This window comes from Solenopsis invicta, chromosome 8 (assembly GCF_016802725.1).
Source record: "Solenopsis invicta isolate M01_SB chromosome 8, UNIL_Sinv_3.0, whole genome shotgun sequence".
Taxonomy (NCBI): Eukaryota; Metazoa; Arthropoda; class Insecta; order Hymenoptera; family Formicidae; genus Solenopsis; species Solenopsis invicta.
Window position 1 is genome coordinate 24,321,629 of NC_052671.1, and position 24,911 is coordinate 24,346,539.

The 24,911-nt window shown below is 43.4% G+C and overlaps 1 protein-coding gene across 1 annotated transcript; it reads right to left on the minus strand.

Moving 5' to 3' along the window:
• Nucleotides 1-6,621: 6,621 nt before the first annotated feature.
• Nucleotides 6,622-7,230, minus strand: LOC120358584. The gene has a single exon (XM_039453186.1). It carries the CDS (start codon nucleotides 7,228-7,230, stop codon nucleotides 6,622-6,624), a length of 609 nt encoding a protein of 202 aa, XP_039309120.1.
• Between the last annotated feature and the right edge of the window lie 17,681 nt (nucleotides 7,231-24,911).

A 24,911-nucleotide genomic window follows, 5' to 3' on the forward strand; every position in this document is an offset into this window, starting at 1 on the left:
CAAACCCTCTCTGCTGTGTGTGTATGCGCTCGCGCGCATGAGAGTTCAATAGTGTGTATTTCCTCCTCTCTGATCAATTACTGCTTGCAAGCGTTCTCGCATATTTATACATCTTGCAATACGATCTTGCGGAATGTTGTGCCAAATTTCCGTTAAAATTTCTCCCAATTCTTCTAAATTTCGCGGCTGTTCCTCGCGACGCCTTAATCGTCGTTCCATTTCATCCCAAATGTGCTCGATTGGATTTAAGTCCGGGCTATTGGCGGGATGATTTAACAGTCTAATTGCGTGTCGTTGAAAAAAACGTCGCGTTATATTCGCCGTATGAGGTCGAGCGTTGTCCTGCATAAAAATAAAGTTCCGACAGGTTCGATTTAATAGCAAAACGTGTGGTCGTAGAATATCGTTGATATAACGAACACCCGTCATTGCCGGAGGTGGCAGGATCACTAGATCACTTCGTCTTGTAAGTGATATACACCCCCACACCATCACGGAACCGCCGTTGTATGATCGTATTGGCATAACGCAACGTCGATCATAGCGTTCATTTCGTCGATGCCAAGTACGTATACGAGCATCATTGCCATAAAGGCAAAAACGTGATTCGTCGGAGAAATATACATTTCTCCAATCCCTAGCGGTCCAATTTATGTGATCGCGCGCAAATTGATAACGTACTTGGCGATGTACGAGTGTGAGTCTTGGTACTTGTGCACGAACACGAGAACGAAGACCGGCTTCTCTCAAACGGTTGCGAATTGTTTGTTCGCACACATGGCGCAAATGAATGTCATTACGAATGTTTCTTGCGGTAATTATTCGTCTTTCTAATGCATAACGAACAATGGCTCGATCTTGTCTATTTGTCGTTAATCGAGAACGACCACTACCTTCACGTCTCGTGTAATTTCCCGTGTCTTGATATCGTAACCAAGCTCTACTCACTACGGACACAGATGCACCAATATCTTGCGCCACATAACGCATACTAAAACCTTGTTGCCAAAGCGCAATTATGCGTGCAACTTCTACGGCCGATAAATGTCTACGCGGCATTTTGAAAATTCCGTGTCGCTTATCACACTGCGAGAATCGCCGGCGTACTAAACAAAATTTTATTGTATTGAGCATGCAATGTTTACATATGGTCATCTTTGTCTAAAAAGAGATTTTTTTTAGACTAAGACGACTATATGTTTACAGTTCACAGGATTGGAGAAATGTATATTTCTCCGACGAATCATGTTTTTGCCTTTATGGCAATGATGCTCGTATACGTACTTGGCATCGACGAAATGAACGCTATGATCGACGTTGCGTTATGCCAATACGATCCTACAACGGCGGTTCCGTGATGGTGTGAGGGTGTATATCACTTACAAGACGAAGTGATCTAGTGATCCTGCCACCTCCGGCAATGACGGGTGTTCGTTATATCAACGATATTCTACGACCACACGTTTTGCTATTAAATCGAACCTGTCGGAACTTTATCTTTATGCAGGACAACGCTCGACCTCATACGGCGAATATAACGCGACGTTTTTTTCAACGACACGCAATTAGACTGTTAAATCATCCCGCCAATAGCCCGGACTTAAATCCAATCGAGCACATTTGGGATGAAATGGAACGACGATTAAGGCGTCGCGAGGAACAGCCGCGAAATTTAGAAGAATTGGGAGAAATTTTAACGGAAATTTGGCACAACATTCCGCAAGATCGTATTGCAAGATGTATAAATATGCGAGAACGCTTGCAAGCAGTAATTGATCAGAGAGGAGGAAATACACACTATTGAACTCTCATGCGCGCGAGCGCATACACACACAGCAGAGAGGGTTTGGAGTCATTAAATACTGCAGAAGTGACGAACTGCGGGGTCCTTATCTCTGCTGTGATACATACATACACACACACACACACACACACACACACACACACACACACACACACACACACACACACATACACACACGATGTGCAAAAATCCGACCGACAACCTCCACGTGGTGCACATTGGGTAATGCTAATGTCGGCGGTAGACGTCATTTTTCGGAAAAATGTACTGTAAAAAATGTATATCTTCAAAGTCTTGTAACTCGGTCAAAAAAAATCGTAGGGAAAACTTTAAAAAAAGCATTTTGTAGAGAAAATGTCATACTTTATGGCACTTGCATTGGATTTGTCGAGAAAAATTTTTTTATTGAGCTACAGACTGTTAAAAATACGTTATTTTAAGGAAAAAACAGTGTTTTCATCTTTTTTGGGGCATAGTACTAAGAAATTGAGAAAATTTTTGAAAACCATTAACAGCATGTTAAAGCTGGAACTTCGAGCTTTAAAATGGTTTTTTGATTTTTTGTCTACGATGATTTTTCACGGAGTACGGATATCATTTGTAAAAAATGCAGGTTTAGCTTCAAAGTAGCGTAACTCGGTCAAAAAAAATCGTAGAGAAATTTTAAAAAAAGCATTTCGTAGGCAAAATGTTGTAGTTTATGAAGCTTTACTTGAATTGTTCGAAAAAAATTTGTTGGTCGAGCTGCAAAGTGTCAAAAATACGAAATTTTAAGGAACAAAACAGGGTGTGCTTTTTTACTGCATAAGACAAGGATGTTAAAAGAATTTTGAAAATCTGCTGATAGAGCGTTAAAGTTGGATCTTCAAGCTTCAAAATGCTTTTATTATTTTTTATCTACGATGATTTTTCACCGAGTTACAGTCATTTGAAAATAGCCTAATTTTTGGTGTCTGGAAAGTGTTCCCTATTTTCTTTTGAGTAGTGTATATATTTATGAATGAATTAGAAAAAGAAAAACGGCCTTTGGCCCTCCCTTTCGGTTTCTTTTGTGATTGTCAATGGCTTATTCCTTTGTTGCTAATTACTCGACTATTCAGGTACGCTTGTGAAGCTCTGCTTTGCTCTCTTTGTTAGAGAGTAATTCTTTGGTGAGAAGGGAGTTTATTCATATATTTATATATATATATTAATGATAATCAAATGCGTACTGCTTTTTCCCCGTTTATCATTAGTATCATTCTCTTATAATTGTTTATCTATATACTTTTCTTCGCTATATACATACATTTTGTTCGGGTGAAAACAGGAAAGAAAAAGGGTAATCATCGAATCCCCTTTCTATGTTTCTCTCGTGTTTCTAATTATTCATTTATTTGTTATTATTTACTTAACTATGAAGACACGCTGGTGGAATTAAAATAGCACATTAAAAATGATTTTTCGGCGATGTACGTATCGTATGTTTGTGTACATATTCTTTACGCTTACTTATTTATCTATTTATTTGTTTGTTTATTAACTACTTGGCGAAAGATATATTGTGCGGATATGGCATCTCATGAACTGTGAGTAATTGTGCTAAGATTAGAGCAGGCTATTTTATAGAGATGCAATCTCCACACCATACTTATCAAAAATCAATTAAATAATTATATGTCTACAGTAAACATTTCTAAATATTCTGTTACCTATTAAACATTGTTTATAATATATATATATATTTATTTTTTTTCTTGCTAAATAGGTATGCTTGTTGTAAATATTCCCAAATATCGCCTCTAAATATTAGGTAATATATTATAATGTGGCCCCCTTTTTATACTTGCTAAATAGATATTCTTACAAAGATATATATATTTTTTTGTATAAAAATTTTTTATTATTTATATATAAATTTATTTATTTATTTATTTATTTATTTATATATATATATATATATATTTTTTTTTTTTCAATATAATAGGTCTTTTCTTTTGAATACATATATATTTTTTTCTGCGTAGATCAATTATTTTTTCGTCGTTTCTTCTTTTGTGTTTTTTTTTCCCTTTTTTTTTTGGTATTTACAAGACTACTTAAGCATTGTTAACAGCGAACGGCGGTCACACTTCGGTTGGTTTGGCCGGCTCTCTGGCATTTATTTGCTTTAATACATGGGTAACCCCACCCGAGTTTCAGGCGTATGATGTCTGCATGCTCAAATGTGTTAAGGCAGTCCTGACATTCCTCGGCGTCGTTATACCTTACCATCTCTTTTCGACAAATAGCGCATTTTTCTTGATTATAGAGAAAATTCATATGAATCAGGAGGTGTGGCGCCACGGCCACGTGTTCCTTTTGCATTTCGTTTGACATTGTTATATAGCAATTTTCGTAAATCTTGCAATGGTTGCCGAATCGTTGATACATCGGGCGTCCGCTTATCGTGGTGACGCATTTGAGATCCATTATAAGTCTAGCAGTATTCAGGGCGCGCAAAGCCTCTTTTGTTTCTTCTCCTCGGTTTCTTCTTGGCCAACAGGAGTTGAAAATGACCGACATCCTTGTGTACTGCAATCGACGATCAAGTAGTGATTATTGAAACCTTTAGTACAAGGGAGGAAGAGCTCTCTTCCCTTGTTTTCTTGAATTAGTTCGGTATGTTCGAGAGATCGGATTTCAATTTTGTTCTTAATTTAATTTTATGCACCTCTCGTCACATACGTAATACTACGGTCGCACAGATCTCGAATTTCGCTTAGAGTCGCTACTACCGGTATTCCGTTTCCGGCATTTAGAAACGCTCTATCGGCTTGCTCAAATTTTTGGAGACAGCCTTCACATCGTTCGACTGCTTTGACTGTTACAGTTATCCTGTAGCAAATAGCACAGTAAGTCTGATTGCGTACCGCGTTTATGTGGACTAAATGATGTTTATAGAGGCGTTCATATTTAAGTCGCGTAGCAGAAGACAATGTTAAGTAACAATGGTGACAAATTTTTGAACAATTTTCGGAATGTTGAAATATCCTCGAGTTTCCTAAGCTGGTAACGCACCGAAGGTTGCTCAGGTACACAAAGTCTTCCCAGAATAATTCGCGACATTCCCTTTCTAGTTCTGGCCAATCGCGACAGAGAGCCTCCCTCATTCTATATGTATTTGCTGCAATAGGAAATTCATCGCCTTAGGTATACATATATATATATATATATATATATTTATGTGTTTGTAATACGTATGGCCTTCCATTTTTATGTATGCAAAAAAAAAAATTTTTATAACTCGATGAATTTCCTAACCGGGGAGTCCCTTTCTTCGACGTGTGTCGCGCTCAATGCTTAACATTAATTATCCTACTTGATGAATAATACTAGTTACTAATACTAATGTTATTATTTATACGCCTTTTTGTTAAACCGAAGGGTATGCATATGCCAGGATTCTTTCGGAGTCTTGAGCGTGGCCTAGTTTTACGAGGATGTCCTTGACGTCAAGTATTCCGCTCCCACATTCGTTTCTTATCTCCATCTTCACGAGCGCCGCTTCTTCTTCTACGTCCCCGACAATGCTGATCCATCCTTCCCATTGTTCAATTAAAAATTTTAGAAGATCTTTGGCCCGCCGGGGCCATATTCTTTTTACTGGGCAAGGTTCTGTATATGCTAATGCGCAAGGGATTGCCCGCCATTCAAAATCACGGAATCTTTCTTCGAGTTGATAGATTTCGCAATAGGGCCGCTCGATAATACGGGCCCAATCTTTTAGAAAAATAGTGGCTGTCCCATCCTCATAGGCACTAAGAATAACGCCACGTTGCCATCTCCGTCTATCGTGAACGGCGACAATTTCATCTGCTTTAATGTCGTCGGGTCGGTGATGCAGCAGTCGCCCTCGTCGAGTCATCCGGCGTTGGAGCTCCTCTAACATTTCTTCGAAATCGTCTGTAGAATTTTGTAGATGAACCCAAATCAAGGTGGACGAGTCTACCCTTATTATTTTTACTTTCAGAGGGCTTCGAGTCAAAGTTGCCGTATTTATGTGGCCGATAGCAGTAGTCATCTTTTTTTTTTTTTTTTTTTTTTTGACGGAGAGGAAATGCGTTATCGCATACCCCAATCCTCGGGGGAGGCCTGGCGGTTATGTGGGGCTCTTCCCCGCCGACGACAGGTCGGCGGAGACATACCCACTAAAACCTCTCCGGGTGTCCTGCCCTGGTCCGTAACTGGGGGGCTCCGGGAACGCGTGCAGCATACTTCCGGAGCCCCCCGGACCCAGTCGGCCGTTTGGCGGCCGACTCGTCTCGCCAGGGGGCGCCATTTCGGCTCCCCTGGCAGGGCTTAAGGCCTTACTGCCTTAGGTCGGGGGAGAGGGACACCGTCCCTCCCCCGCCTCTTCCCCTGATATTGTTTGGGGGTACAGGCCCGAGGATCCGGCCCCCGCCGGATGTTCCCGGGCCTAGCTGCGCCAATGGCATGAGCTCCCTGACGCTCGTAGGGGGGAGGGGGCATCTAATTGTCCCACTCCCCTCAGCCCCGGCGTGGCTGGAATTAGCTCCGCCGGGGGTTACTATCATGTTGAGCTGCCTCGCCCTGCTTCGAGTCCTGCACGCAGGGCCCTCGGTAGGGGAGGCAGAAGGATCGTCCTCCCTGTTGTTATCGGGGAGGTCACCGTCGCTATCCCTCTCCTCCTCGATAGTTTGGAGGGAGGGGGGTTGAGCACCGGCGATTCGTCTCCGCTTTCTGCGGGGACCCCCGCCAGGGGGGGGGCCCGGTCGACCTCTCGGAGGGCGGGGATCCCCGCCACCACCATTGCCCCGGGGGTTGGGTCGGCGACGTCATCGCCTTCCTCCCCCACCGGGTCTTCCTCCCCTCTGCCGTTCTCTGGCAGTTTCTGCCGCCTCCTTCTGCGACATAACCTGTTCGCAGAAGGAGGCGACCGCCTTCCAACAACTCTCCCTGAGGACCATCTTGGCAACGACGGCCCCCAGGGAGAGGTCGTCCCCAATTTCGTTTTTAAGGACTCCGCGCAGCTCGTCCCACGCCGGACAATGTTCCAGCGTGTGCTGCGCAGAGTCCACTTCTGCCTCGCAATGATGGCAATGCGCGGTCGGCTCTTTTTGGATTCGACACAGGTACTCCCCGAAACAACCATGTCCGGTGAGCACCTGCGTCATCCTATATGATAGGCCGCCCCATGGGCGGTCTACCCACTCCTCCAGGTGGGGGAGGACGGCCTCCAGAACCCGGGTGCCCACTGTCGGCGGGTTGGCAGTGAGGTGGCTACGCCAATCCTCAATCACCCGCCGACGGGCTCTCTCTCTCCACGACGCCATGGTCCTCGGGGCGATGTTCTCGCCCCGGAGGCGGGAGGCTTTGACCCGAGCGTACAGTATAGCTCGGGCCGTTGCCAGAAACTCCGCTGGCGGCACTCCCGCCAAGACCATTAAGGCGTCGTTTGGAGAGGTGCGATATGCGCGCGCAATGCGTAGGGCCAGCAGCCTCTGCACATCGTGAAGGTGCTTCCTGATTTTGCTACTGGCCCCCATCGCCTCGCACCATACCGGGGCGCCGTACAGCGCCCCGGACATGACCGCGTGCATGTACGCGCACCTCGCACCTATGCCCGGGCCCCGGAGGTTGGGCATAAGACCCCTGAGGGCGTCGGCCCTCTTGCCCAACCGTGGGGCTAAGTCGTCGAAGTGCTCGACGAAGCCCCCATCGGCCGTCCAGGGTCAATCCCAGATATTTAAGGGTTTTCCCCACCTGGATTCGCGTTCCTCCCACGAGGACCGAGGCCTGTGGAGGTGGCCCCCGGGAGCCATCGTGAAAGAAGATGGCCTCCGTTTTGTGTGGGGCCACCCTCAGCCCCAGGTCCTCGATTGCGCCGACCGCGCATGCCACCGCCCAGTTTGCTCTCACCACTGCTGCCTCCCAGGAGGCGCCCCCGGCCACCACCAATGTGTCATCGGCGTAGCACACCGTGTGGCAGCCAGGGGGAAGGCCCGTGCGGAGGACGACGTCGTAGGCGGCATCCCATAGCAGGGGGCCGAGGACCGACCCCTGCGGGACGCCGCACGTCATGTCCCTCTGCTGCTGGAGTCCATCCTTGTCGATGTACTCCAGCGTTCTGCCCCGGAAATAGTCCCTTACCGTCTCGACCAGGTAGGGCGGCAGGCCGTAGTGATCGGCCAGGGCCGCCACCACCTTGCCCCACGGGACGGTGTTGAAGGCGTTGGCAATGTCTAACGACACCGCCAACGCCACTCTTCCCTCCCCGGTAATGGACCCCACGAGGGCGCGGACGTGCTGAATCGCATCCACCGTCGAGCGCTCCTCGCGGAATCCGAACTGACCGGGGGATAGGTCGGGACCTATCCGGGACATATGCCGGACGATGCGGTTGGCGATCACTCGTTCGTGAATCTTGCCCGCATCGTCCAGCATGCAGAGGGGCCTGTAAGCGGAGGGGTCCTCCGCTGGTTTGCCCACTTTCCTTAGCAGGACAAGCCGGGCCCTCATCCACCTCGCGGGAAACACGCCTTCCCTGAGACACTGGGTGAGGACCCTTTTGAGGTCCTCACCCACCATCGGCGCGGCCCGGACCCAGACTTTGCCAAAGACTCCGTCTGGGCCGGGCGCACGGGCTCTGCCCTTATTTCTTATCCGGGCGAAGGCCTCCTCGAGCTCGTAGTCTCTGACCCCCAGTTCGTCCGACCAGTCCGGAGGGGGACCGGACCTGGCCGGTATGTCCCTCCCGCGGGTGGGGAACAATTGGTCCACCACCCGCCGCAGGAACCGGGGGTCGAGCGTCTCTGTGAGGGGAGGGGCCCAGGGGCGAAGTTTGCCAACCGCCATTTTGTACGGTCTGCCCCATGGGTCCCTCGTGAGGCCTGAGATGAATTCCTCCCAGGCCTCAGCCTTCGCCCGGCGAATGGCGGCCCTCAGCGCCTTCCTGGCGTCTCCGAGGGCCGCCCTCGTCTCCTCGACGTCTGCCTCCACGCCCCGGCGCCGGGCGCGCGTGTACGCCCTCCTGGCGGTCACCGTCGCCCGCCTTAGTTCGGCGAGCTCTTCGGACCACCAGTAGGCGGCGCGCTTGGCCCTTGGCCGACTGCGGGGCATGGAGGCATCGCACGCACGCGACATGGCGTCGCAGAGCCATTCGGCTTCTGCTTCCGCCCCACCGCCTAGCCCCCGGTCAGCCCACGTGGACACCGTGAGGCTGGCCTCGAGGGCGTCCTGGTCGAGCTTCCTGAGGACCCATCTCCTCTCCGCGGCCTGTCGGCGGTCTCTCGCTCGCACCTCCGCGGGTGTGGAGGCCACTTCCATCTCGATCAGACGATGGTCTGTGAGCTCCCCAAGGGGAGCGGCCTCCACTCTCCAGGCACTTACCCTAGGAAGTGCGCTCGGAGAGGCCCAGGTGAGATCCACGATGGATTCACCGCGGCCACCCACGAAGGTGCTGACCCGACCTCGGTATAGCAACGCGAGATCGAGCCCCGCCGCCCACTCCAGGGGGAGACGGCCTCTGGAGTTCGTGGTCGGGGACCCCCACGCAACTGCGTGGGCGTTGAAGTCCCCTCCCACGATGATCGGTCTGGGAGAGCGCCTGAAGATGGCCTCACCCGCCCGCTCCAGGGCCGCCTCGTACTCCCCCCGGCTGAGACTGGGGGGGATAGCAGTAGTCATCTATAAGAGAACCACGGACTCATTGGTGCAAATGTATGGTATTGTTTACATTAGAGATAGAGGGATAAGAATGGAAGAGATTTTTTTTTTTAGTTTTTTTTTTAGTTTTTCAACTCGAGAGTATACGTTGAATTTTCTTTAGGCGGGAGCAGGGGGTAATTGTGCTGTTCCCGTCTAGGATCCTCTTGTAGTTCTGAGAATCTTATTGCTTGCGATCCTGACTCGTCAGGTGCTGAGGGAGATGGATTCCTTAATTTACAACGGTCTTTTCCTAGGTGTAACAAGAGTTGGGTGATTGAGTCCCATATTGCTCCTACTAAATATAGTGACCACCCGTACACGGTGTGCAGGGCATATCCGTGCACAAATGTATCTATTATTAGTTTTACAACTCTTACTGACATGTATATTCCGATTATCCCCGCGCTGACATTCCCAAAGATTAGAAATCGATTCCAGAATTTTTCCCATGCAGATGTAGCTATTTTCTCTATGGAGGCTTCGTCCAAAAGGTTAGAGATAGATCCTCCATTTATGGACCCCGATTGCCCCATCATTCCTCGGGCTACCGTGTTAAGCAGAGCTGGTCGTTCGGCAGGAAACATTATATTATCCCTAAGCGTTTCGAGTTCGTTTTCTGTATAAATTCCGCTTGCGGCAAGCGAGCCGGGACTAATATATTTCCATGTTGGTTTAGTCATGGGCTTCATAATTATCGGAGGTAGCGTCTCGACTGGTTTAGGTGTGAATTTATACCATGAGTCTCCGAGAAGATACATGGCGGGTGCGAGTGAGTTACAAGTAACCTCCGTCCCTTGACGCAATAAAATATGAGTTTGTGGGGTTAAAAATAGACTCTCGTTATTTCGTAGTACTGGTAGCTGATCATAGCATTTTCCAGTGTGAGCAAGTTTCACTTCGACAGGTACGCATTTCACTATATGTATCACTTCTCCGGCTAACAAAGCCATATATCCTGGCCCTTGCATTATGTGGTAGGCGAAAGCGTCTGGGGCGTGAGTGGCGAGAGCCAATGCGTTTTTTAGTACCTTTTGTTCGAGGGTGCATTGCTGTTGGAGGACATTTCTATATAATTCGTTTACCTGAGTGCGTACGTGTTTTTCCACATACAAAAACTTGGAGTTTATGTAGGCAAAAATATCGAGGTTTTGCGGGCGATATTCCTTACCGAATATTGAACTCCCGAAGGTTGTTTCATAGATCAATAATTTCGGGTGTTCGGTTCTTATGAGCGTGTATCCAGTGTGTATATTGTCCTCTCATTGTCAGTGCGAAGGTCGTTTCTTGAGAATTTAAAGAGTAAACTACCTGTGATTCTTTGCCGGTATCATCTACTAGTACATCCGCGAATCCATCATAAAGTGACCCGAAATTAGAAAGTGCACATTGACTCGGGGGGAGTGGGTCCCAGTAGGTGTTTCCTCCTTCTAGATCTACGCATTGGGTGGACTTGAAATCGCAGGTCACTCCGGACCGGAGCACTATTCGATTTGAGTTGAGTTGGACCGTGGCCTCATAATCTTGGAGTGTGATTTTTACAGTTGCGAGCACAATAACGTTGGGCCAACTTCCAAAAAGAATCGGAATAACTAGTCCCGTGGCACGTTCCTGCGTTATCTATGTGCCCTGCTAAAGTTACTGGCCGTGAGACTGATTGATTTGCTTTTAAGTCGGATATTACAGTATTTCCGTGACGATAGGTTCCGATCCATTGCATTTTCATGCAAGTTTCACGGGAGGTTTCTTCTATGTATGAGTATTGTAACGCTGTTGGTTTTCGTGCGGTTCTGGTAGGTGTCAGGATACGGTTGCGGATAAGCTCGCCGGATTGGTCGGGTTCGGTGTAATAATCGCACTCGGTATTCAGTTCACAAAAATACTAGATCTTTATTTGGATGTGATATTTACATGTAGCCTCATAGCTGATTGCGTCTAACGCCTCGTGACAAGTGGACCCAGCCTTAGCGGGGACGCGATTGGCTCGCGGTGGTCGCGGCGACCAATTGCCGCTGCGCGGTCGGAATGGTGAGCGGTGGTAACGATGAGCGCGCGGTGACGTGTGGGCTAACGAGCGCGCTAGGCGAGAGCCAAGACTGAAGTTCGAGACAAGAAATTACTAACCGCGAGAGTACAGATGAATCGGCAAAGTGACAAAAGATAATTCTAACTTATAATGAGACAAAATAAGAACGGAAGTACTAGAACTACGAAATCATAAGAATACATGTGACTCTAACTTAAATTAAATCGCGTGGTTTGAAACGGACTCGGTGTCCGGGGTGGTCGGGGAGCCGCGGAACGCGGGATCGGAGCGACGGCGACGATTCCGCGTATCGCCCGAGCCGCCTCGTGCAAAAAGAGGCGAAGTTCTCGTCAGGACGCGGATGCCCTGACGAGGCTTTAGGTTACGAGAGACTCTTCCCTGAGGGAGAGGACGGATGGGATTGGCTAGGGATACCCAGCCTGCGGACTCGACGAGGATGCTCGTCGTGGGCGGTGATTCGCCGAGGATACTCGGCTACGGAGCACGGCGTGGATGCTCGCCGTGATTGGCTGTGTACGGTATTCGGTAGGACAGGATTAGCCGAGGATACTCGGCTAGCCGGAACGACGAGGATGCTCGTCGAGGGGAGTCAGGATGAGGCGAGTATTCTCGTCCTCTTGGGAGTCGGAGTGCGGTCGAGGATACTCGACCTGTCGGATTCGGCGGACCGAGAAGATCTGACTCGGCGTTTGCACTGCCGGCTTATATATCCGAACGCACGGTTGGGCGGACCAATCCGTGCGTTCGGTCGGCTGGTCCGGAGTGGGAGCGTTGCCGAACGCCACGGGCGGCGCGCGTGCTGCTGCGTGATCGCAACGACAGGTTAGCCCTGTGCGCGCACGTGGCGTTCTGCCGGTGTTTTGCTCGGGTGGACGGAGCGGTGCGGCAGTGCGCGCGAGGTGGAGGGGCGTTTTGTTACAGTATTTGCCATTAAGCACGTCACCGGTGTGAGAGAACATTCCGCATGTTTTTACTATCCTATCGATCTCAACTTTGCATTAAATAACTTTTACTGTTTTAAATTCATTGATCTGTAAGAGTTGTATATATTTTTTGGTCTGGTTCACACGTTGAAGAGGTATATCGCATTCTTCTGTATTAAGCAAGGACATTGTCGTTATATTTGCCATCGGTGATGCGCAATCGTAGCCTATTATTCCGGCTGTTTCGCGGGCCCATGCTATTATTAGTATTATAGCCATAACCCGGGGATCCATCTGAAATTTTGATTGTTGTTACTATTTATTTTAATGGTTAAGGATGGGTTTTATATGGGAAACTCTCAATCGAGTGGGATGTACAATTCGGCTATTTTTCTTTATTCTTATTTTAACGTTCTTTCTATTTATTATTTCGAGAATTTCGTGAGGGCCAGTATAATGGTCTCCGAATTTACTGGGTTTAGGCCCTTTTAATAAGAATACGTAATCTCCAGGCTTAAACGTCTGCGGATTAATTTTCTTGTCGTAGTGTTTTTTCGACTTAATTTTCGCATTAATAACATTTTCGCGGGCGTTGGTTTGGATGCCGTGAAGTTGCGTAACTAAATTTATCAAATAGTCATCGTAACTTGCTAATTTATCTTCTGGGCCTAAGAGTTCATTAGTCGGAATTCTTGCTATTTTGCCGAATACTAATTCATATGGCGTGTGCTTCGTGGCTTCGTGGACGCTGGTATTGTAATTCAATATTGCGAGTCCGACCCATCTATCCCATTGCTTTTGTTCATTAGCATACTGCTTTAAATATTCTCCTAATGCATGAAGCGATCTTTCTAATGAGCCGTTTGATTGAGGGTGGAAAGCCGTTGTGCGAAATTTGCGAATTCGGAACAGCTTTGCTATTTTCTTCATTAATTCACGAATGAAATTTCTTCCTTGATCGGTCAATATGGCTTTGGGCGCTCCTAATACACAAATAAATTTATCTACAAAGGCTTCCGCTATTGTTTCGGAAGTCTGGTCAGGTAAAGGAATCCCCATACAGAATTTTGTCAGCTGATCCTGCAGGGTTAGAATGTATTCATTTCCTCTCATGGTTTTAGGTAACGACCCCACTATATCCATAGCAACTTTGTCGAAAGGAGATCCTGGCGTGTCAGTTATCATCATGGGTTTCATCATTTAGTTTTTACCCTAACTAATTTTTTCAACTGACACTGCAAACATTGCTGTATATAATGCTGGACATCTGTCTTTAAATTTTCCCAATAGTAATTATGTTTAATTCTGTTATAAGTTTTTGTAACGCCACGATGTCCTCCGGTAGGCAAGCAATGTGTTTCTCCGATTATAATAGGTCGAAGATCTCTTGGAGGGTATTTAACTAATCCATTGCAAATAATTAGTTTAGTCGTGGAGTTGATAAACGTTAATTGCAATAGTGGTTTAATGTTATTCCATGGTACATTGTTAACAATATCCGTTTTTGCAATACTAAGAGTTTCTAGTTTTAATTTTTCGGCCATAACACAGAGATCTTTTAGCACGGCTGTTACCTGAGTTAAAGTCATCGTTGGACCCTCGCGCTGTCCCTCGCTAATGGGCAACGCCATATGGTAACGTTTTTTATATTTTATAGCCTTAACCCTGCCTAAGGTAAGATCTTCCAAGTTTGGAAGCTCATTTCTTTCAAATAATTTTTGAGAACCTGAATCTAAAGGCTTTCTTGTAGTATCTACGAAATATGCTACGTTATCCTTCCGCAAGAATAATAATTCTCGAGAGTCGAAAACGTTGCTTTTAATTATTTGATCTTTAATAATAGTAGGCTTTGCTTTTCGTCGTTTATTTATTTCGCTAATTTTATTTGCGTCATTTTCACTATCGCTTCCTTTATCCGGTGGATCATTTCTATTTCTTGTCTCGTCGTTTTCTTCTTCTTCGTCCTCTGTTTCCTCGTCTTGGTTTTCCATTGTCTCGTCGTCAGTATTATCGGCTTCTCTTGCTGTCGGTCTGTTTCTAATCTTCGATGATTCGGTTTCGTCTATTGAATAATTATGAGCGGTGTCTTTAATCTTCGCTGTCTGGCTTCTCGTTTGTATTTTGTCGCGTGTAGGAAAGTCTTGAGTTACTTTCTCTTTCATTGTAGACACAGGCTGCGTGGAATCCATATGGTTATTATACAGATCGTTGTCCGACGTCGGATTCTCAAATTCCTCCTCGTCTAAGAGATACTATTCAAAGTCTTCGTCTTCTTCGTCTGTTTCTTCTAATAAATTGGCTATAATTTCTGCGTCTTTCGGGTCATTAGGATTTAAGATTTTATTATGCTTAACTACATTACAGATTCTTTCATTGCAATTTACTGGATTTCTAGATAAAGCGTCGGCATTAACATTAGTTTTGCCGGCTTTATATACTACATCGTAATCGTATTCTGCTAATTTAAGTCTCCAGCGAAGTTTACGCATATTGGCATCTTGTGCATTTTTGAACCAGAGTAGGGGTTTATGGTCTGTTACTAGCGTAAATTTGCGTCCGTATAAGTATGGACGAAAATGTTTGACGCAGTATATTATTGCTAATGCTTCCTTTTCGTAGGTGTCATATTTTATTTCATTATCGGTTAGTGTACGAGATGCGTATGCTACTGGTCGATCTTTATTTATTTCTCCTTGTGACAAAATGCCTCCCACGGCTATTCCAGATGCGTCGGTAGTTAAAATAAATGGTTTAGAAAAATCAGGATATTGCAATACTGGTTCTTCGCATAATTTCTCTTTCAATGCTTCGAAAGAATCCTCTTGAGCGGATGCCCTTTCGAAGCGAACGTCGTTTTTTAGCAAGTTAGACAGTGGTTTGGCTAGTGCTGAAAAATTTGGTATAAATCGCCTGTAATATCCCGCTAGTCCAAGAAACTGTTTAATATTTTTCGGAGTTTTTGGTCGAGGAAATTGTCTTACGGCTTCTAATTTTTTCGGATCGGGCTTAACACCGTTTCTACCTATTATATGCCCAAGGTATGTCACTTCAGTCTTCAGAAATTCACATTTAGCAGGTTGTAATTTTAAATTTGCTTTGCGGAGTCGATCCATTAATAGTTTATATTTTCTTTCATGCTCTTCCAGTGAAGTAGCATAAATAACTATATCGTCCATATAGACGAATAATTCCTTGCCTTGCAATCCGGATAATACTAAATCCATTAAACGTTGGAAAGTCGCAGGTGCATTTTTTAATCCGAATGGCATTCGTTCGAATTCATAATGCCCGAAGGGAGTAGTAAATGCCGTTTTGTGACCATCGGCGGGGTCCATTTTTATTTGATGGAAACCAGAAGCTAGATCGCATACGGAGAAATATTCCGCTCCTCCTAATTGATCCAGGATGTCAACAATGTTAGGTAATGGATAAGCGTCGCCAATGGTTTTTTCATTCAAAGCGCGGAAATCCAAAACCATTCTCCAGCGTTTGTTTCCCTTTGAATCTTCCTTCTTAGGCACTATCCATATGGGCGTATTGTAAGGTGACTGAGATAATTTTACTACGCCTCCATCTAACAATTCTTCAACTTGTTTATTTATTTCTTCTTTATGAATTTGAGGAAATCGATATTGTCTAGTATTGATGGGTCGGTCGTCTGTTGTCGGTATTTGATGTTGCAACACGTGAGTCGCTGTTAATTTTTCTCCGGGTATGTGGAATCTATCCTGGCTGCCGGATATAAGACTTATTACGTTATCTCTTTCTTGGATATTTAAATGATCGAGACGTAATAACTCCATAATTTCTGCGAGCCTATTCTGCTCCAAATTTTCAGAAATTTGAAAACATTCGCGAGGTATTTTATTTTGCAAATCTCGCTTCTCTTCTTCTGTTTGAATTTGTTTACTTTTAAAATTTTCACTCATTTGTTGAGTTGGGGCAACATTTTCTGCAAGAGATTCATTCTCTTTAGAATAATATAACTTACTTATTTCGGGGGTCTCGGTTCTGTTCTCTTTTGAAGGTATTTTTGTAATTGAATGAGAGATGTCATCGTTTCTTATGACCGTTTTGTTTCTAAGAGACTTTATTTTTTCTTGGGAAATAGAGGAACTCTTTTCCTTCGGTTCCCTTAAAAAAAAAACCGCATCGCTTGACGAGGTTTGGTAACTTCCCTCTTCACGATCGGCAGGAATGAAGTGCTCTGAGGGTGGGGTTTGGAAACATCCCTCACTAATAATTTTTAGATTCTTGGATAATCCATTAGAAGTTTGGTAGCTTCCCTCCGTTTGGATTTGTGAATCGCTAGATAATTTAGGAGGAATTAGGAATTCTCTCTCCCTAAGAATTTTAAGATTACTGGACAATCCAAGGCAGGTTTGGTGATTTCCGTTTTCTTGAATTTTTGAATCTCTGGGCAATTCAGGAGAGATTTGGAAGCCTCTTCCTCCAAGGTTTTGGAGATCTGGATTTTTGGAATTAAAATTGTTATTCAATTCTTCATTTTCCTTTAAGATTTTATCTTCATCTTTCTCTTTTATTTTTGCCTCATTTTTAAATTGATTTTCCTTTATATTCATTCTTCCATTTTCCTTTTCTTCGAGATTTTTCATTTTTATTTGATTACTTAATTTCTAAATTTTTCCATCAATTAAATTTACCTTCTCGTAATGTGTATTATTTCCACTTTCATTATTAATTTCTTCGTTTACTTCTTCTTTGTTAGTCTTGCATCTTATTTCCATAATTTCTTCTGGTTCATTTGGCATCTCGATTTTATCCTCATGATCGTCGAGTATATCATTCAAAGGCTTGAGATACAGAGTCGGTACTTGAACTTCTACTTCCTCATCCAAAGTACTTATAACATTCAGGTAGCCCTTTCCATCAACGTTTTCTGCTATAGTTTCCTTTGAATAAATTACATGGGCAATTTTTAATTTAGGTATGTACCCGATTTTTATATCAGGGTTCCCTATTCTCACATAAAATAATGATTCGGACCGTGGAGCTGCGGTAATAATTTCTGGAGAAAAGAAAGGAACGTTAGTGCCTGCTACGTTTAAATAACCATTAGCATAGTCGATTTTGGAAAATGTTTGTTGAAAGAAATCGTTACCTAATATACCGGATTGTGATATAGGAAAATTACTTGACACGATATGGAATGTTACTTCTTTCCCGAAAAGAGGAAGAACGATTTCTCCGAGAGTATAAACCGGGTATTCGTTTATTCCGCTTAACTTCAAAATATTATTGTAATTGATAACTATGTCCGTGGGTATAAAATGTTCTTTAATTATATTCGGTCCTGACCCAGTATCCAATAAAAAGGTAGTTTGCGGAATCGTTTCACAAAGATTTACCTGAACGGTAGGCACGCGACTATGCTTGTCAAGATTTATGGTTACTTGGCGGGCGGTTAACACATGCTTATTTACTTGGTTTCTTTGGCTGGCGACGGGTGTGAGATCCTTCCGGACCCCTGCTGCACACCCGACGTCGAGGGTCCATCCGCGTTTCCCGAATTGTTTGCTTTTCTACGATTGTTGCTTGAAATTCGCAGTTCGCAATTCTTGAGGAGGTGCCCCTGCTCTTTGCAATATCGACAAACTATCAAATCTTTAGGTACCGCATCTACCTTTGGATTTGATCGACAATTTTTTGCGATATGCCCGAAATTATTTCAAATTTGACAGGTGATTTTTAATTTGTTCACCTCGCCGCGTTGCTCATTTTGTTTTTTCCAACAATTATTGGCCGTATGCCCTAGCCGATCACACCACTGGCAAACTAGAGAGGGCTTATTTTGAATATTAATTTTATTGTTCCTACATGACTTAGCGTCATGCCCGGATTTAGAGCATAATTGACAAATGACGTTATTTTCCCGTATCATTCTAACAGACTGTCGAGTTTGAGGATCGCGTAACCGACATTTGTCGGCACTGTGCCCACGTTTTTTGCAAATTTGACATATTAATATTTCAGTTCCTAAATCGGATCCGATATGACCCAGCTGAATTGTCTGAGTCAATTTTCTGCATTTTGAAGCTGAATGTTCCTCCTTGTAACAAATTTGACACGTTTCGCGCGGCCGACTAATAATTGTTTCTCGGTCGGCAGCGCTACCTTTGCCTTGTCGCAAGTCGGTCATTGAGCGTAGTTCGCGCTCTATTCTTAATGCATCGGATACGGTTTCTTGAACATTTAAATCTCTCGCGATTCTTTGCTCAATTTCCGGTTTCAATCCTTTAATGAAACATTTGCACATGTCTTTTTCCAGTGATATTTTTACATTATGATCGGGTGGGCCATTTCCCCATGCTTTATATGCTTCTAAGATTTGTTTTCCTAACAATTTTACTCTATTTGCATAAGTAATTACATCTTCTTCATTTTTTTGATAAATGCACCCTAATTCCCCTTGCAATTGATATACGGTCTTAGATGCCCCGTATACTTGTTTTAAATATGCGGTTAATTGAGCAACGGTATCGAAATTTTGATCCTGAATTGTACGGCGCGCTTCGCCGACGATTCGTGTTCTAATTATGCGAGCAAATTGAAGCTCCGCCTCGGCGGGTAGCATGGACTTAGCTTCCTCGCATCCTTCAATAAAATAAGATAACGGAATATTTTGTCCATCAAAGAAAGGGACGGCTTCTACCGCGTACTTTAAAGAAGCGAACGGATTTGAGTGAGCCATTCCGGGTGGTTTAGTTTTAACGATAGGTTCGGGTCCCTCTATTCTTTTTACTCTATCGTCTCCCGCAACGTCGGAGTCGTCGAAACCAGGTATTAGCGTCTTGTCGCCACCTCCCAACGAACTCTCCGAATCATGCAAAGTAAGATCAAATAATCTAGGAATTTTTTTAAAGGATGTGGTGGGAGTTGATGTCTGTGTAATCGTGACTGGTTTACGTCCAGGTATACCCTGGTTTTCAACAGCAGATTTATAAATGTTATCGATTTCTTCTTTATTTGATCCGGACCTCGTAGTCATTCCTGCTCTTAAAAATTGCACTTTTCATCCCGGAGGGGCCCCCAAAATTTCTCAAATGGTCTGTTACGTCCAGAATTCTCGAAATAAGTCTCTTGGGTCGGTTGGCAGGTAGAGACTTAGAGAAATAATTCGAGCGAGGTAGGAAGGACGGAACAGGCCTAATCTCTCGCACACATGTCTCCGGGCGAGTGCGACGAGTCGAATGCGTCAGGTGAGTCAGAATGTAGGTCAGGTGTCGAGAATGACGACCTATGACTCTCATTCAGACTCTTGCATTCGTGTAGTCCTTATTTTGCGTAAACGAATCGAATCGCTTTTACGAGGGATCGGACTAAGTGCAATTTTATCGGAGCGGGAATTAGAGGTGATTGAAGTAAAGAAAAATGATTGAAACTAAGAATTACAATTTATTTTAACATAATAAAAGAAATAACCAATTACAATGATAGGTGATGACTAAAATAATAATTATTAATTTACAAATAATATTTTTGTTAGTAGAAAACATGTATAATAAAAAGAAGAAAAATCTTATGTTCTTAATAACAAAAAAATTGTAATTATAACTTAAATTCTAGTTGGTTATAAGTGTGCATGTGTAGGTGTATTTTATGATCAAGGGATTTTTAGTTATCCAGGTAGGCTTTGGAGCGAGTCGAAGATTTCTTCAAATTCATTGAGTACTCTTCGATTCGCTTCGATATTTTCATTTACTATATTCTCTACCTGTTCGGGAGTAAATAATGAATCGGAATGCGGGTTTTCTTGGGGAAACTCTAGCGCGGGGGAATATGGATCTTCCGGAGGTCTTCGAACAGGTGAATCGGAATTACGATAAAAAAAATCGGGGAAGGTGTAGGAGGAAAATCTGTAGGAGAAAAGGTTGAATCCCGAGGAGGTGCTAAGTGCTCTGCAAAAGGATCGAAGGTAGAAGACGGTGACCCTGGTGGTTGTTTAAAATCTGGTTCTACATGAGATCCAGGAGAGTAAGAGGGGGAAGGATAACGACAGGGGGAAAGAGAGTGTGCTTCGGGGGATGGATTTGAGACTGGCGGAGATGAGTCGGTCGGTTCGTCGGAAGAACTCAAATTAATTAGAGCGTTAGGCAAAACAGAAATTTTTGCTCGCTGATTGCGTAATTTTCCGCAGAGCGATAACGATGCGCCAAGCCTCCGGAGCTTCTTATTTCGGCGACTCCGACAGTTCTTAATGGCTCTTCGAGTTTTATGGTCAGGGACTCGCTTACGCACTAAAATGAATTTGAGAATTAAGGCTACGTTCTCTCTTTCTTATAAAAGGAAATAAAATTTATATTATAACTTCTTGAAAGAAGAAAAAGGAAAAGCAAAAGAAAAAAAGTTTGAATTAATAAAAGGAACAGAATTCTTCGTTTCCGCTGGAAGCAAAGAAAACTGCGAATTCAATCGAACGAGAGTTCGATTGTATCCAGCAGGGAATAAGGAAAGTCGCGGACCCAATCACGAAAGCTCGATTGTATCCTACGGGAAATAAAAGAGTCGCGGACCCAATCGAAAGAGCTCGACTGTATCCTGCGGGAAATAAAGAGAGTCGTGGACCCAATCGAAAGAGCTCGATTGTATCCTACGGGAAATAAAAGAGTCGCGGACCCAATCGAAAGAGCTCGACTGTATCCTGCGGGAAATAAAGAGAGTCGTGGACCCAATCGAAAGAGCTCGATTGTATCCTACGGGAAATAAAAAGAGTCGCGGACCCAATCGAAAGAGCTCGACTGTATCCTGCGGGAAATAAAGAGAGTCGTGGACCCAATCGAAAGAGCTCGATTGTATCCTACGGGAAATAAAGAGAGTCGTGGACCCAATCGAAAGAGCTCGATTGTATCTTACGGGAAATAAAAAGAGTCGCGGACCCAATCGAAAGAGCTCGACTGTATCCTGCGGGAAATAAAGAGAGTCGTGGACCCAATCGAAAGAGCTCGATTGTATCCTACGGGAAATAAAAGAGTCGCGGACCCAATCGAAAGAGCTCGACTGTATCCTGCGGGAAATAAAGAGAGTCGTGGACCCAATCGAAAGAGCTCGATTGTATCCTACGGGAAATAAAAAGAGTCGCGGACCCAATCGAAAGAGCTCGACTGTATCCTGCGGGAAATAAAAAGAGTCGCGGACCCAATCGAAAGAGCTCGACTGTATCCTGCGGGAAATAAAAAGAGTCGCGGACCCAATCGAAAGAGCTCGACTGTATCCTACGGGAAATAAAAAGAGTCGCGGACCCAATCGAAAGAGCTCGACTGTATCCTGCGGGAAATAAAGAGACTGAGAGTAATAGAGGGAGAAAAGGAAGGGTAGTGCAATAATACTGAATATATGAGTGTTTTGAAAAATATAACAAATATCTTATGAGAGAGAGAAGGTAGTCTTAAGAAGAGTAAAAATAAAAAAATAAAAATAATGGACGGCTGAGACTTACTGTTGGGTGAAGTTTTGAAGGTGCGAACGATTTAGTGGTTGGCAGAGCGGATTCAGCTTACAACGGCGGACGGTTGGCACTCAGAGTGTTCGGATCTCACAATGCCGCGTCGAATTTAAGTATGATGAATACGAATCCGAACGTCACAAACTCGGACATATAATGTCACGGAATGTGCGCCGGATCGAACTAGAGTGAATCGCGAAGCGACAAATGAGCGATTGATCAGAATGAAAAAAGGTGCGGTATGTACTCGTAAGTGACTGTAAATGATTGTAAGAAAGTAAGTGGTGAGTAAGTGCTCGCGAGCTCCGAAGCTCCTTCCTTTTATACCTGATTCTGCCTATGGTTCCTATGGGATTTTAATCCGCAGGTGTACCGTCTCTTATTATTGCCCACGCCCTACCTATTAATTGCGCGACAAGTGTTTCGAGTCGGTGAGGTCAATCATCCGCGTTTCAACGCTTGCTTCCGCCCAAAATCGGCACGTGTCAAGGGTAGACCAACCGTATTGACTCGACCGGACAATTTTAGCGTATCCGCGCGATTAAGATAGGCCATCTTTTCGCAATTTTTCGGTTGCTTGGCTGCATCGACTTCGAAAGAAAAGAATTGTTACTCCGCAGGACGTAACAATGCCAATTGTTCACAAAATATTATGCACTCACGCGCCCTGGGCCCATAACCTGTTAAGGTTCTATGGATATTTATTTAACAATTGGCATTCTATTAATATACGTGCAATACGTCCGTTGCATGTACGCAACCGTTAAAAACGCAGGTCGGTGTTCAACTGACAAAATGCGCAGAGAGATACATAAAAAATGGTTGAACACAATAGCCTAGAGATGGCATCCGTATCTTAGAACCATCAGGCCACTAGGCTCAGGCACGAGAGTACAAATTCTAAATAGTTTCAACATGTTATATATAATGTTTAAACTGCTTTTAATTATTTAATATAAAATGTTACTTTTAAAAAATGTAGGAATTTAAAAATGCTTTTCTACTATTAATTAAATTATAATTTCTCATAAACATAAAAATTATATAACACAAGAATAAAAGACATAAAAAATAAAAACAAAAAATATATTTACAATAAAAATTTACAAGAATTGTTTTACAGTTTTAAGCGAGGAGTTGTATACAAACTAACATAAAATCTATAGACAAAAAAAAACAATAACAAAACCATTTTATTCGGAGACCGTTGTATAACTGTTAATAGAAATATTTATTTTGACGTTTTTAAAATAATCATTGCAAATTTTAATTACAAATATATATTTTTGTGTTTATAAGAAATTTTAATTCAATTAATAATAAACAAAACGTTTTTAAATTTCTTGGTTTTTTAAAAATAACATTTTATATTAAATAATTAAAAACGGTTTAAAAATTAAATGTAACAATTAAAAAATATAAGATAAAAAAAATTGCATCCGCGGAGATCAAACCAGAAATCCCAAGCGTACCAGTCGACATCCTAATGCCCTACGCCACGCTGCTTACTCGAGAAGCGTTTTTCTGTATCGGTACTTACAAATAATGAAAATACTTACTTGTTATTTTCTCGAAAATGCCTAAGTTTTGCAACAAACGGCTTTACTACAATAAAGGTGTGAGTGAACGCCGCACATCCATAAAATTTTATTAAAATCGGCGAGATCATTGTTGAGTCCTCCCCTTGTAAGGTGCACATCTTCTATTTTGTTCTTGGTGGCCGCGTAAAGAGAGGTGTTCAAAACGTCGCAGTGCCATTTTTTTTCAATAATAGTTACATTTATCAATTGTAATTAATTTTTATTTTTCTTAGCAAGATATTAATTGTTATATATTTTTCGTTACATGAAATAAAATGTAATAATCAAAAAGTTTGCATATTTATTCAAGTTTATACATTTATTTTTATTTATTATACAATTCTAATATTGCTGTACAATGTTGTAGATGAAAATTTACGTAAAACATTGGAAACACAAATTGACTGTACACCATGAACATTGTATAAAAGAATAACGTCTTTTACAAGAACATTTAATATTATATGGATGTTTACAGGAAAACATAATTGATTCACATTACTAAAAATTTCATATGCTAACTATGACGCGTACCAAGCCAATTGTAGTATATTTTTAATTATTGGCGCAGATAATAAATAGTATGTTAACAATTGAATTCTGATTGCATCATATCGCGTATTCAATTCTGTTCTTTCTCCAACAATAAAATCAGGACAATGTACAGCAATGTCAGAATTGTATAATATATAAAAATAGATAAATAAACTTGAATAAATATGCAAACTTTCTAATTATTACATTTTGTTTTGTGTAACAAATAATATATAACAAAAAATATATTAATATCTTTCTAAAAATAATAAAAATTAATTACAATCGATAAATGTAACTATTATTGAAAAACAATTGGCTCTGCAAACTTTTGAATATCTCTCTTCACGCGGCCGCCGAGGACAAAATAGAAGGCGTGCGTCTTAGTCTTCTCAGCCACCGCGTTTCACGCCTTAACCTAACGCGCAATAGTACTTAATGGAGAGTGCCGTTCGGATTGCTGAACCGAACGGATGTGTTGCGATCGCTCTCTGTGATATTTAACCTAAGTTTACGGCGAAACGCGGTTGTGTGAAGGTGACGAGGGGGAGGTTAGAGTAGAGTTGCCTAAAAAAGAGAGAATCATTAAAAAAGTACAAGAACATAATAGCGAATGTTCCCCCGGCCGGACGGGGGAGCTGATACAGCCCTTATGAAAGGGAAGAAGATAAGGGGAATCCAGGTGTAGGGAGGAGAGGAAGAAGAACATCAATAAAGGATCCGAGTAAGAGCGACAAGGAGGTGCGGTCAAAGAATCTAGCAATAGAAATGAAGGAAAGTAAAGAAGATGAAAAGATGAGTGAAGGTTCGAAAGAAAGAGTTTTAGAGATAGAGACAGTAGATTTAGAAAATGTTAATGATATAATAGATATAC

What these genes read in the sequence shown, in the direction of transcription:
- LOC120358584 (XM_039453186.1), bottom strand. Translation starts at nt 7,230, where the DNA reads ATGGTCTTGGCGGGAGTGCCGCCAGCGGAGTTTCTGGCAACGGCCCGA.